At 39.9% G+C, this 15359-nt stretch overlaps 1 protein-coding gene across 1 annotated transcript in view; it reads right to left on the minus strand.

Annotated features, from left to right (window-relative positions):
- Positions 1-2059: 2059 nt before the first annotated feature.
- prkg2 (protein kinase cGMP-dependent 2) overlaps positions 2060-15359 on the minus strand; it is an 80961-nt gene continuing 67661 nt past the window's right edge. Inside the window, exons 14-19 of the mRNA XM_062981517.1 lie at positions 12597-12738; positions 12154-12317; positions 11196-11318; positions 7957-8019; positions 6710-6776; positions 2060-5225 (exon numbers count right to left, since the gene is read on the minus strand). Of these exons, the coding sequence (XP_062837587.1) occupies positions 5130-5225; positions 6710-6776; positions 7957-8019; positions 11196-11318; positions 12154-12317; positions 12597-12738 (655 nt within the window). The 3' untranslated portion in view covers positions 2060-5129. The remainder of the gene's footprint in view (positions 5226-6709; positions 6777-7956; positions 8020-11195; positions 11319-12153; positions 12318-12596; positions 12739-15359) is intronic.

Raw genomic sequence — 15359 nt, forward strand, 5'->3', positions numbered from 1 at the left:
TACCTTTGTGTCTTTTAATTTCATGCTTGGAGATGGGCAACATACAGTACCCCACTCTTGCCATTTTGTAACCTTTGTGACTTCCCACAGCTGCTGCTTATGCTTAAATCAAGTGTTTATATCTTCTGGCACACAGAAGCTGTGCATATTGTTTACCAGCAGAATTGCTAAGATTTCATTGGAAACATTGGAAATGGCTGCAGAGGCCATGCTGGACATCAGCAAGCCAGTGTGGCTTTTATTCCCAGGAAGCTAACCACTTTTTAGGACCTAATTGTGGTCCCATCTACACTGTTTAATAATAATAAATAATAATAATGATAATAATAATAATAATAATAATAATAATAATAATAATAATAATAATACCTGGTTATGGCTCACGAATGGGACCCTGAAGAAGGAGACAGAAGGCCTGATCCTTGCAGCCCAGGAGCAAGCCATCAGAACAAATGCAATTAAGGCCAAGATCGAAAAATCAGCTGATGACCCAAAATGCAGACTGTGCAAGGAAGCTGACGAAACCATTAATCAGTTGCTGTAAGAAAATCGCACAGACAGACTACAAACAGAGGCACAACTATGTGGCACAAATGATTCACTGGAACTTATGCCTCAAGTACCACCTCCTAGCAGTAAAGAACTGGTGGAATCACAAACCTGCAAAAGTATTGGAAAATGAGCACGCAAAGATACTGTGGGACTTCCGAATCCAGACTGACAAAGTTCTGGAACACAACACACCAGACATCACAGTTGTGGAAAAGAAAAAGGTTTGGATCATTGATGTTGCCATCCCAGGTGACAGTCGCATTGACGAAAAACAACAGGAAAAACTCAGCCGCTATCAGGACCTCAAGATTGAACTTCAAAGACTCTGGCAGAAACCAGTACAGGTGGTCCCAGTGGTGATGGACACATTGGGTGCCGTGCCAAAAGATCTCAGCTGGCATTTGAAACAATAGACATTGACAAAATTACGATCTGCCAACTGCAAAAGGCCACCCTACTGGGATCTGCGTGCATCATCCGAAAATACATCACACAGTCCTAGACACTTGGGAAGTGTTCGACTTGTGATTTTGTGATACGAAATCCAGCATATCTATCTTGTTTGCTATGTCATACAACGTCATTTTGTCAATAATAATAATAATAATAACAACTTCATTTTTTATACTCCACCACCATCTCCCCAAAGGGACTCGGGGTGGCTTACATGTGGGACCAAGCCCAGAGCAAACAACAACGTTTACCAGCTAAAACATAGTTAAAAACATAATAACATATAACAGTTTAATTAAAACAATTAAAAAACAGCAGGGTATAAAAAATTGTAAAAGTGTATCAAACCAACCTCAACAACCAGTAACTAGGGATATGATGGGCATGAAATAATATGAAAGAAAAATCTAACTTCCTAAAAGTATAATCCAGCTTGATATTCATAAAAGAAGCTTAATATACAGCAGTATAGATGGGGCCTGTGTGAGAGACACTAAAGGGGAAGACAGTTCATGAGAAAATAGAGATTAGGAAATGAGGAGAGAAAGGTAGAAAAGGTGAGAAAGGGACAAAGAGTAATAACAAAATGTGTAAATGGATGGGGTGTGGGGGGGGGGGGAGGGGCACAGGCTGATTCGCTATTTACTCCAGACCCAACCAACACCATTGTAATTTGGTTTCCAGAAAACTCTCCATAAAGTAAAGTGCAAAAAAAATCCCTTCGCTCCTGATCTGTTGCCTGGTTTAACTCCTTCATATCAAAATTGCCCAGGCAAACAGTGATGTGTACCTCCAGCTCTCATGATCTAGACACATGGGATGGAGCTTCTGAGTCTCCTGAATAATCCAGGCTGCATAGCTGAACATCCAATTCTGTATCATTTCTGCACAGCTATACACATTCTTCACAGCCCTTTCCCTCCACAAGTCACACATTTATGTAGCAACACCACTCAAGTGAATGCATATGGAGGATTCACCAACATGACGGTGATCAGATTGTGGCATGTTACATATAACAATGTTGGAAAATACATACTAGTACTGAAAAGAATAGGGTGTAATAGGTTTATTAACTAAGAAGTTAATGCGTTTAACAGCTGATTCAAAAAGAGCAAAGACATTTCCCCATCTCTATATAGTAGCAATCTGTGCCGTAAAACCACCATATACTTTCTCGTTTAAAAAATACAGCCACCATATACAAAAACTGTGCATATATACAAATCAATTGCGGGGAACCTTGATTTTATAAAGATTTTACAGCTTTTACATTTGGTAAGTTCTAAAAACAGGGCACAAAATATAGGTGATGTACACTAAAATGAAATAACTATTAAGACAGCATACAGTCTTTGGTATTTCCTATTGGTGTCTATCAGTTCTTGGGGTAACTGATTCCATTTGATCATTCCTCTAAGCAAGCAATTTAAATCTGTTAAGGGTCCCCACTTCTTTTTGGGTCTTGCTATTAGCCCCAACTACAGTAGATCCTAAGAGCCAGCATAGTTGATGGTTTGCATGTTGGACTAGGGCCATGCCTACACGGATGAAATGAAGTTTGCTCAACTTTCCACTAGTGCAGAGAGACCACATGCCATATGGCTGGATTTTCACAGAAGTCATTAATCTTGTAGAAGGAAAAACTTGATTTCCTTCCAGGAAGCTCTGAAGTGATCCTACTGTTTTGGAGGTGTGGACTGTTGGATTGGATGGGATCTGGACCAATCAAGTCTCCACGAGTCCAGGAGACCCACCACTGTGTCATTGGCCACAAGCAACTCCTTCACCCTGCCATGTGGTCAGGAAAAGGGATATTGCCAGCAAGCCTCTGCAAGAGAACTAATTTTGGTCAATGACACAGCACCCTTGACATGACCGGACATCTGGAACACTTTCAGGTTTCAGTGGGGCAACTTCAATTTACCTTGGAATATCTGGGTATGTGTAGATCCAACTTAGGACTCTGGGAGACCAGTTTGAATCCCCACTTAGCCATGGAAACCAGGTGGGTGAACTTGGGAAAGTCATTTCAATCCTCTTTGGACAAATCTCACCATGAAGGCCCCATGATAGACTTGCCTTAGGGTTTCCATAAATCAGAAATAACTTGAAGGTACACAACAAAAATAAGAATGGACTCACTCTTTGGGTTTGCTTACATGTTGACTGACCATTTTCCAATTTATCTACTGTAGTTGGGACTAATCAGCAAAATTCTGGTCAATATCTCCAACCCCATCCAATTAACAACCTAAAGTCCTTGGTAAAAAATCTGTCAAGTAATATGGTCTCTTGGGTAAATTGCAGCCATGTTGCCCTGGGGCTATTTTTATGGCCAACTATCCCATATTGTCCTTTTCTCTGATAAAAATGGTATCAATTGATTTATCTGATCTGTTGATCATAATAAATCTTTGATATTGATTGCCTCATGGATTCTTCCAAGAGAGGCAATTGACCTTTTAGAGGATTGCACTGTTTAACATACACTCACCAAAGCCATCCGCTTTTCTCAAAACCTGAAAAACTTCCAGGCATTTCTAGTTTAGTTGAGTTTTTTTCACTTTTTATGTTTGGCTTGCTAGGCAGCCCTAGAGGTTGAATGCTCACAGCTAAGCTATAACACACATAAACGAGTTTGAGAAAAGATTGAGTATGAGTGTGTGTGGACATGCCTTCAAATAAAATGTTAACTTTACGGTGATCCTATGAATTTCATAGGCCTTTCTAGGCAAAAATACTAAGAGGTGTTTGCCAGTTTTTCTGAAAAATAGCCTACAGTATGGTATCTACTGGCGGCCTCCCATCCAAGAGCTAAGTAAACAGGGCTTAGTTTTCAAGATTAGACAGGCCTTTAGGTTACCATATCTAGGCTCTTTGTACTGCTAAAACAGCTAAATGGCAGCCCAAACTAATCTCTAAGGATATATTCAAAAAGGAGCTGGAACCAGGTTGCCTGAAAATCATACCTGTATAACACACACTTTTAAATATGTGTCTGCTGTATTCACACCTTGCTTTTTTAAAACTGCAATAGCCTACATATATACAGGAAGAGATTTAATAAATCTATGTTCAAATCTTTACAAAATTCAGGTTAAAAAAACTTAGCAGCTACTTGAAGAGGGGGCTATCCAAGTGGAAAAATTCATTCTCTCATAACTGAGATTCTAGTTGGAAGTGGAAGGGATTGTTTCATGTTCTAAGTACACATGGGGAAGGAAGGAAAGAAGGGCACATTTAAATTTTCAGAAGTATAACACTTATAAGTATAGGATTTACCCTGTAGAATGACAAGAAGAAAGGATTAAATCCAAGTGTTAGTTTCAACCAGAGAGTCCCATTGAACGGGTGGGGTTTATATGTGTTGCTTTACAATTCATAAAGTAATTCAATGGTAATACTCTAGTTGAAACAAACAACAGGAACCAGCCAATCCGTATTATCCCCTGCACAAGGACATTGCCACTGCATATTCAGAATGCTTCTCTCTTTACAGCATCTTCTTCATGTTCCTTCCTTCCTCACCTATGGGTTATGCCCAGTGGCATTTTATGCAAAGCAAGGGCTTGTTTACACAAGTTCAAAGAAACGCATTACAAATGAATAGTCACAGACCTTTTGTGTCAGGAAGAGCCACTAAGAGGTGAATATGACTTTTGTAGACCGTGTAGACAAGCCCCAAGTCAGGCAAAAATGCTGTTGTAAGTAATTCATCGCATATCTCTAAACCAGATTAAGGATTCTGTTTTTAATTGAAGGGATGCTTCCAGTTTTTTTGCCTCCTCGGTCCCATTCTTCATAGGTTATATTACTATAGAAGAGAAGTGAGCAATTTGTAGCCAGTTCTCAATATCGTTAAGCTGCACCTCCCACCAGCAAAGTCAATGACAAATAATGATGGGAGATGTAGTCCAACAATGTTTGAAGAACCACAAGTTGTCCATCCCAATTGCAAACAAATACTTCATGCTGTTGAAGGTACATGGAAGAACCTGGTGTGATCCACATCCACTTGACTTTTAAATGCTGAAGTCCTGCAGTTTTGAATGCACCCAAGTTGGGATCTTAACATACATATATTGTTAGTACAGATGAACTCCTCCAATGATTTTCTTTTCTTAGAAATCTTTATCCCAGCCTGAAAGTTCATCTGGTGGGATTCCCTGGTCAGGTGGGTATCTGTCGAAGTAGCTGTAATCCATTGGTCCTGAAAGCTAAAATTTGCAAGAGAGGCAAATTTAAAAAAAATGTTATTTTAAGTATTTCTTCTTCAGTTATTTAATTTCAGACAATATACCCCTGAGCAAACAGAAGGAATATGGTAAACACTAAGGCTATGGTAAATGTGGTATATGTAGTAAATGGGTGATAAATGGTGTATGTAAATCTCAAAAGTATGGGTTTGAATCAAAGAATCTTGGACAGCATGAAGAAAATTATACCATTGGTCAATCCCATTCAGTTTTTGTTTGTATTTCCAGAATTTCAAGTAAGCCTTCCCCATAGCTGTATTTGGAGCTAACAAAGACTAAACATGTGATCATTAGCATGCAAAGTGTGTGCTGTAGTGCAGAGATACAACCCTTGACTTACTATGTTTACTCCAGTTGAATGCTCATCTTCCTGAGCTAAATTACATTGCCACAATTGAGGTGCACATTAGATTTGATGGCACGTTAGAATTGCGCACATAAACCCTGTGTGAAAAGGCCCAGAAGACCCTTGAACAACTGAAGGCCAAACAAGGAGATCTGGGGTGCAAAGAGGCTATTTCCAGTAGTGCCAGCAACCTGAGGGCTCCATGGCATCCGGAGAAGCATGAGGAGAGCCTGGCTGTTGACCCAGTCATTCCTGCTGCTAAGCTGTCTCACCCTCCTCACCCCAGGCTCAATCCCATCTGGTTCCCAACTGGTCTCATTCACAAAGTCTTCCACCCCATGCCCCCATCAGTTTTGAAAGCCTTGTGAACAAGACCAGTTGGGAATCGTGTGCAGATGCAGCCTGACATAGGGATGTGGCTTCCCAAATGGCCTCATTCATTCTGACATCAGATGCCTGTACTTGTGGGTGCATTACATTTGAGGTCAAATCCATTTTTTGTAATGTGAACCATCAAAATGCATTACATTCAAGGTCAAATCCATTTTTGTAATGTTAACCTTCAAAACTGAGGTGTGCATTACATTCGATGGCGCATTATAATTTTTCTCCTACCATATATTTTTCTCCTACTATAAGATATCTCTCATTCAGCCTAGCACTATGCTCCAAGACTTCTCCTATTACTGCTCACACAGAAGTTCTCAAAATTGCAAAAGGTACTTAAACCTGCGCAAGTAATTAATTGATTAATTCAAAACTGTTAGGCAGCAATCTTCTGTCCTTGGAGATGCATGCTTGGGACACAAGATTAATTGGAAAACCCTCTCTGCAATCTTAGTGAAATTCCAGCCTCAGAAAGTAAGCTCTGATGTCAGGGACACCATCCTAAGCATACTTTCAGCAACCATTGCAATTGTGACGTGGGCTCCTTCCTTAATATTGGAACTCATTGTTCTTAAAAGGGAAATAGGTATGCTGGAAGTGTGACAGTGGGAAGAGTGTGAGGGTGTGTGGTTTCTACTTGTTTCATATCTCCACCCCACCTCACCTCCCCAAATGGAGCGGTTTCAAATACATAGTATTGCTGGTTCAGTACCTCTCTTTTTAAAGGTGAAGACAACTTCCTTGCCTTGAGTCCTTCCCAATTAAATCCATTCAACCACCTAAAAAGAATGTTTAAAGAACAAACAAACAAATAATCCACAATGAAACAATTAGAGTGTTAGGTGAAAAATGTATCTGTGGAAAATTAACCCCATTCCATAATATAGGTCAAGTATCCCTTTTCTAAAATGTTTGGAATATAAACTGTTCGAGATGTTGATTTTTTTTTTTTAAATGGGCTACTTGCATATACATAATATTTTGGAAACGGGACCCAACTCTAAATGTGAAATTCATTTATGTTTCATATACATCCCATACACAAAACCTGACGGCAATTTTGCACACTATATTTTAATATAGTATATGGAACAAGGAGCCCCAGTGGCAAAGTGTGTTAAAGCACTGAGCTGGAGACCGAAAGGTCCCAGGTTCAATCCCCGGGAATGGCGTGAGCGGTCACTGTTAGCTCCAGCTCCTGCCAACCTAGCAGTTCGAAAACATGTCAATGTGAGTAGATCAATAGGTACTGCTCTGGTGGGAAGGTAACAGCGCTCCATGCAGTCATGCCGGCCACATGACCTTGGAGGTGTCTACAGACAATGCCGGCTCTTCGGCTTAGAAATGGAGATGAGCACCAACTCCCAGAGTCAGACATGACTGGATTTAACGTCAGGGGAAAACCTTTACCTTTACCTTATATGGAACAAAGTTTGTTACTTTGAACTATCTAAATGCAAAAGGTGACACTCTCTCAGCCACCCATATCGACAATTTTGGAGTATTTCAGATCTTGGAATTATGGATAAGGGATGCTCTGCCTTTGCAGCAGAGATGGGAAACATATGTCAGGGACCACATGTCAACAGTGGTCAAAGCTGCTCCCTTTTCTCTTCCCGCCATCTTCATTTTTTGCTTTCGTCTGTCTTATGTTGCTCTTTCATTTTACCAACCCCACCTTTCCTTTCTCTCCCTCCTTCCTTCCTCCCTTTTTGCCCTTTTCCTATGGTCCTTTCTCCCTTGCGTTTCCTCTCCATTCAACACTGTCTGCTCTTCTCAGCGATGGGACCCAATCACTTGCCGTGGGCTTTTGAAACTAGGTCAGAGCTTCAATGTAGCCCTGGGGCTAAATGTTGCCTCCTCTTATCTCAGAGCCTTAACAGGAAAGTTAGGAGAAAAAGAAGCAATAATATAGTGCAAGAAGACCAAATGTGAACTCGTGACTTGCTCTTTCTGTACCTGTGCCTCTTAATATCATGGATGCCATTCTTCAGATTTCCCAATCTCTCAGTAGGGTTTTGTCTAAAAGAACAACAACAACAATAAGTAGTAAAGATTTTATAATTTAGGTATTTCATCTTTAGTAATACTATGACTGTTATATATTAACTTCCACATGCAATTCAAGGAGTTGAAAACTACATCAAAAGAGCCTATGAATGATATACCCAAGGAAGCACCTTTTAAGATTGTGCATTGCCCTGCTGGTCAAACTATTCAAACATATGACTACCAGAGCCTTATGACTATAGTTCTGGCTATAGGCTGTTTTAGGCTGAGCACATAAAACAGGTGCTGCAAGATACCTAAGAATGTAAGTGTCTAAGTGAAACATATCAAAGGCCCATCTAGTTTATCACGAAGTTCCCACAGGGATGAACCAGATGTCCCTAGTAAGCCCACAGGCAGTTTCTTTTCCAAAGCTGCAACATCTGTGTAAATATGTGTGTATGTACAATGTCAGCCTGTGCCCTGAAAGAGTTTCCACCACCTCCAGTGACCCAGAGTTAGCAATTTTTCAAAAGTTAAGTTGACCCAACCTGATTAAAAAGATATGGCACTAAGCTGTGGCTTGCAGCTATCATGTTTACTTCCATCAAACAGCACAGCAGAAGTTTCCCAAGGTTCATATGCAATATTAAAATTGCTGCAGGCTTCTAGTTAATTATATGACATGAAGTTAAGAGAGTGAACACACATGGGGTTTTTTTTAGGGCACTAAGGTGCTGATTCTGTTTACCCAATCTGTTTGAAGTGTGGGAAGGAGAACACCTAGAAAGAGGGTGCCCCATTAAGTTTCTTGCATTCTTTTGCCGCAAGGAAAACATCACCCTGGATCCTCTTGCTTTCCCTCGTGTTCTGCCCTTTCTCCTGTGATGAGATTCAAGGCAGCATTCCCTGCAGCACTTGTCCTGAACCTTTGGTCCTCCTGTTTTTGATAACCCAATTCCCAGAATACCAAACTATTGGTCATGGTGGCTGGGGCTTCTGGGAGTTGAGGTCTAAACACTTTATGACACGGCACTATTATAGTGATATATTCCACTTTAAGTGCAATGGCAACATCCTGTGAAATTCTGTGGTTTGCACTTAAGTGAGATCCAAGAGTTCTCTGTATGAGAATTATAATTTCCTCTCCATGAACTGCAAATCTCAGGATTCCATAGGATGTTGCCATGACAGTTAAAGTGGAATATAGCGGGCCGGGCTGTGGCGCAGCTGGCTAGTAACCAGCTGCAATAAATCACTACTGACCAAGAGGTCATGAGTTCGAAGCCCGAGTCGGGTTAAGCCCCCTACCATTAAATAGCCCGGCTTGCTGTTGACTTATGCAGCCCCGAAAGACAGTTGCATCTGTCAAGTAGGGAAATTTAGGTACACTTTATGCGGGAGGCTAATTTAACTAATTTACAACATCATAAAAAACTGCCAGCAAAACACGAGGAAAGGAATGAGGAAGTACAGCCACTAGTGGACAGTGAAGCAACAGCTCCCCCTGTGGCCGGAATCGTGAAGCAGGAAAAAAAATGTTAAATGCCTCTGTGTCTGTCTATATATGTTGTTTGTCTGCTGGCATTGAATGTTTGCCATAAATGTGTTCATTGTAATCCGCCCTGAGTCCCCTTCGGGGTGAGAAGGGCGGAATATAAATACTGTAAATAAATAAATAAATAAATAAATAAATAACAATGTAGTGCAATTAGGCTCTTAAAAAGTTGAAAAGCAACAACCTAGAGGCCTTCTAGCCAAACACTCAGAGATTACTTAGCTCTATCAAAAACTCTTGAACCAGATACGCAATGCTGCCACATTGCGTGCAAGAAAGGGAAGGGTCAACTCACAGTTGTCAGCCAAGGCTTCAATGAGGGCATAGGTGGATCACCTCAGTACTTAATTACAGTGATCACCAATTTCCGACAATTGCCAGATACATCTCAAGATGGTTCCTAGTCTTCTCCATTGCTCCGTGCTCAGTTTCAAGTTAGTTGCCTAGCAACTTGCAAGAAAGTGAACAGAAGAGCCAAAAGATAGCTGATTATAACAGCAACCTTTGCAGCCTAATGTGCAGAAAAAGGGATTACTTTTAAAAGAATGAGCTCAATGACATGTTGGGGATGTTGAAGCCATTCACTTGACAGCAGTATGCTCTAGGGCTAGTGCTGCCAGTTTTCCAAAATAGCAATGAGGGACACTCAAAATTCATGACATGCAGGAAGTGGCGATTAACAAGTTTGTGTTCTACTTAAATGCCAGTTAAAGTCGTGATTTCAGTTTACTTAGTCACATATTTCGCTATAAAATTACATATTATTATTCACATTCATAAATTCTATGATGCACACATTTCTGTTTTTATGAGGGGCCCACACACCCCAAAATGTGGGGTTTTATTTTGGCATTCAGTTCAGTCAATGTTAAAGGAAAAACTTTCCAACTTTCGAATAGGGGACATCATTAATAATATGGGACACCTGCTAATCTCTACATGAGTGTTCAAATAAGGGATATCCCTATTTATTTATTTATTTACATTATTTATATTCCACCCTTCTCACCCCGAAAGGGCGGATCATATTGCACACATGTAAGGCAAACATTTAATGCCATAACATAGAACAGAGACAGAGGCAAACGCAGGCAGGGGCTGGCCTCGAACTTGTGACCTCTTGGTGAGAGTGATTTGTTGCAGCTGGCTGCTAACCAGCCTGTGCCACAGCCCGGCCTATTAAAATGCCACTTGGCAATCCTAATTTGGATACATAGCATCTTCCTACCACAGCTAAATTAACACATTGGTTTAGCACTGGATTACACATCTACTCCAACTGCAGGCTATCTAAGGGGGGTTGACTTTCAGTAGATCACAATGAGCATTTGAAAACCTTGACCAGAATCAAATCATCTTTAGATTATTTGCATTTCTTAAAATTAACTGAATAATTTTTATTTTCAAGTATGTATATATGGGATTGCATGCATCATGGTGATTGTGATGAAAATCATAATGCTGGGTCCACAATATACATCAATTTTGGACAAAAACCTAGCCCGCACAAGAAGGGCTATATAATACCATTTTGCTTTATGTATGATATATTTAAGATTAAACATAGCCAACTTGCTTTGGATAGCTTTACCGAACACAGTGCTGCTAAGGTGTTCTTCTCACATCTTTCGAGCACAGTTGCCCTTCTCACCTGCAGAGCCTCCGAATCAAATCTTCCGGCCGTTTTGATACTATTCTTGGAAAATCCAATCTTTCAACGCCTTTTAAAATCAAATTGTAGGTCGTCATTTGATCGGCTCCAGAAAATGGAGGACTAGAGTAGATACCACAATTGTAAGAAGTGTATTTTTTTCCAAAGGGGGAGAAAAAAGAGAAGAAAATGTTAAGAGAAAAGAAACTGGTGGTATCTAAAAGGAAATTCTATTCTGGTGATAAAATCCACAGGAAACTGCCTTATACTGAGGTGAGGGTATGAGTTCATTCCTCCTCCCAAGAGTTCACATTTATTATTGATACAAATAAAAAAATCTTTTAAAGACTGTTATGTTATTACCAAAGTCAAGGCAATATGTTTACAAAACATTTACAGAAATCGATTTGAAGTTATGAACATGGAGAAGTTGCTGAATTTAGTTCAGACCAGCAGAATTATCAGCAACATTGTCTATGCTGAACAATAGTGTTTCTGCAATATCTGCAAAGTTCTTTTCCTGCAGTCTCCATTACCTGATGCGTTTAACTAGAGCTATCAGAATTGCAACAACATGCAAAGCAAATAATCTACCACCAAACTATGGGCAGTGCTACATAGATAAAAGTAAAGGTTTCCCCTGACGTTAAGTCCAGTTGTGTCTGACTCTGGGGGTTGGTGCTCATCTCCATTTCTAAGCCAAAGAGCCGGCATTGTCCCTAGACACCTCCAAGGTCATGTGGCTGGCATGATTGCATGGAACACCCTTTAAAACTTGTTTTAAAATTCTACTTCTTATTTAGATTTAGAGTAGGCCCACTTACAAAGCACATGCATTGGCACTGAGATACACCTCCGTCTAGTTTGTAATAATCAGGGAAACAGCAACACAATGAAAATAGTCTCATTATGAAACAAGACATAAAAATGGCAAACAGCAGAAATGAGTTCCACCTACTTCCCTGTAAGCAATTCATACACAAGGATTCCAAGAGACCAGAAGTCCACACTGAAATCATGGCCTTTATTCAGAATCACTTCAGGTGCAACATATTCGGGAGTCCCACAGAAGGTCCACGTCTTTTGTCCAATTGCAATCTTCTTAGCAAATCCAAAGTCAACCTCAAAGGGAAAATGAGATACTGTTATCAAATACTGATGTATAAGTGTGGTTGTTCTTGTTAGCAGCATCTACTTTTAAGTGTTCACATTAAAATTATTGAGTTCCAACTCTTCTCTGCTTTCTGGTTTGCAGAAATAATGGAAATGTATGGAAAACTGTGCATATATGTTAACATTCATAAATAATTTGTTATCCTGTTATTAAATGCTCTATATGTGTTAGGACTTAAATTACAATTAGTCTCATAGAATTCACACACATACATATGTACAACTTACCAGCTTTATATATCCGTGAGCATCCAAAATTAAATTTTCTGGCTTCAGATCCCTGTAGATCACACTGATGCAATGTAAATACTCAATTGCTTCTGTCACACATCCAACACAGAATTTTGTAGTTGTTTCATCAAAGCTACCTCTGGAAAAAATCAATAATTTTCTCTGTGTTTCTCTGATTGGGAATAGAATATCATATACTGTATGGCAGATTGTCCTGGTTAAATCCCACTCTATAAAAATGTTTGCCTGTCTATGTCAAAGTTATAGCTCCAAGACCATGAAACTTATGGAAACCCTATGGCTGAAACATGACGTGCATACTAAGGAGACATCAAGTTTGGTATGGAAAACAAATTAATTCATCTAAAATTTAATTTTCATACGTTTGATGTCTACTGTAGTATCTTTGCTAACTAGGACACAGATCCCTAAATGAGCTGATAAAAATTGTGGATAAAGACCTTAGTATTTAATTAAATCAAGAAATCAGAAAAAGATGAGGACATGGAAAGGCAGCAAGGATAAGATCTCCAAATGCAAAGATCATCACTGGATATCTCAATCAGGATTGTCCATGCCATAATACAGCATTTTCATTTTCTAGTTGGAATTGTGTCAACGGGACAGGAAAGAATACTGGCATGAAAAGAGTCAACTCATTTGAAATGCAGTGCTGTAAGAGAGCTCTGTAGATACCAAAAATGATCACAAAATGGGTGTTGGGATCAAACTGAGCCTGGATTCTCTCTAGAAACCAAACTGGAAAACTTTTTTTACATTTTAAATGTTGTGGTAATCTCTGAGCGATTAGACTCAATTTAATCCTCTCTGGGGAGATTCCACCAAAAAACAGCAGAGAAGCAAAAGCAAAGCTTTCAAATGCAGCAGTTACTTACACGGGGTGAGCAAGAGAAGCCTTTGACCATTTAGGATTGCAATGGACTGCAGAGTCTCAGTAAAAGTTCAAAAAGTATTTATTCAGGTAAAAAGAATTCCATTGTAGATAGAAAGGCTTGGGAGCTGTCTAGTCTACTCTAGACTGGTTTCTAAGGAAAAATAAGAAGGGAAAAATAACAAACATCTACATAGTTACATCTTGCCAGGAGAGACAGCAAGATGCTTCTTGTTAGCTAGAAGAACAAAGGGAGAAGAGAGAACCAAAATGGTTCCAACCACATGGTCCAGTTTATTGGGGCCATAAAAGACATTCTGACTAATGAGAAGTTAGTGTCCCTAAAGATTTACATTTCCACTAACTTCAAAGTAAGGGATGTGACGTAAACAGGATAGGCATGCTTTGGAAACAGGGAAAGGATTCCCTCAATCTAACCTTATCATCTATCTGACTACATCTAGACTTGAGTAGTCCAGGATGATTCCCAACATTAAAAACCATTACTTTAGACTTTTTCATACTTTGGATTTAATATGAGATGATATTAGGAAATGTTGATATAGTTGAAGGCTGCAGGAAAAGGAGAAGATCACATTACAGGTGGAGAGAGTCAACTTAGAACTTCATCACGTAGAGGTCCTTAAGCCAGGGGACAGCAGGGAATCTGTGGGCAGCACCCAGTATCACCCCCTTACCATCCCACATGATTTCCTGTCTGTCCCCAGCTTAATCATGCGTTGTCCCCAGTTGACCCAATGAGAACACGGGTACTGTTTTCATGGCTACCTCTTAACATTGCTGAGACGCAGCATCCATGGAGCCCTGGAAGTAGCCCTGTGTCATGTAATGGGCTGCAGCTCAGCAGCATTGATGAGAGGGTATTTTGAAGGTCTCACATCCATTGTGTTTCCATAAATTGAGTTGACTTGATGATCATTAACAATAAAAATTGAAACTGAAAACATTTAAGGACTGCCCTTTCCTCCCTGTTGTGTGGTAACTCCTTTTCATAGGCATATGTTGGATAGATTCCCTTCTTCAGGGAATCATAGGTATGTGACATTGCAGAAGACCAACCTAGAAGGCCTTGGGGCCATAAGTGCACTCCGATCCCATTTTATTTGGTACAATATGCCAATCCCTGTCATCGTTTTTTCCTGTACTGTTTCAGCCTAAGGGCTGTTCTAACCTGTGCCAGGTACAGATGAGTTAATGAAATGGAATCCATTTGTAAATGTTTCTTCCACCACCCTAGTTCTGTCAAAATAAAGCAGTAACAACTACAAAAGCACTGTCTCAGAGAAAGTAATTAGGAAAAACTAATACATTTCTAGATTAGATTCCCAGACCTCCTTGTGATGCCTGTTTCTATGTGGCTTTAAAGAGCAACACAATAGGTTCTTAAGAATTCAACCATTCCAATTAAGTGTGGATTTTCTTGCAGTATCAGAACCAACCCCCTTAATATCGTCTTTTTAACTCTTTTATTAAGTTATACAGGTAGAGTATAACATTACACATTCACACTACAGAAAAGAAAAAAAGAAAAAAAATCCCACTTATTTACTCATACCATTCTGGTCTGACATGTATTCTAAGTCTTTCCATTTCTATAATAGCCTACTGCTTATATCTATCTTTCTGCCAACCTAGCAGTTCAAAAACATGCCAATGTGAGTAGATCAATAGGTACCACTCTGGTGGGAAGGTAACGGCACTCCATGGAGTCATGCTGGTCACATGACCTTGGAGGTGTCTATGGACAATGCCGGCTCTTTGGCTTAGAAATGGAGATGAGCACCAACCCCCAGAGTCAGACATGACTGGACGTAACGTCAGGGGAAACCTTTACCTTTTTATATCCA

This window comes from Anolis carolinensis, chromosome 5, assembly GCF_035594765.1.
Source record: "Anolis carolinensis isolate JA03-04 chromosome 5, rAnoCar3.1.pri, whole genome shotgun sequence".
In the NCBI taxonomy this organism is placed as follows: Eukaryota; Metazoa; Chordata; class Lepidosauria; order Squamata; family Dactyloidae; genus Anolis; species Anolis carolinensis.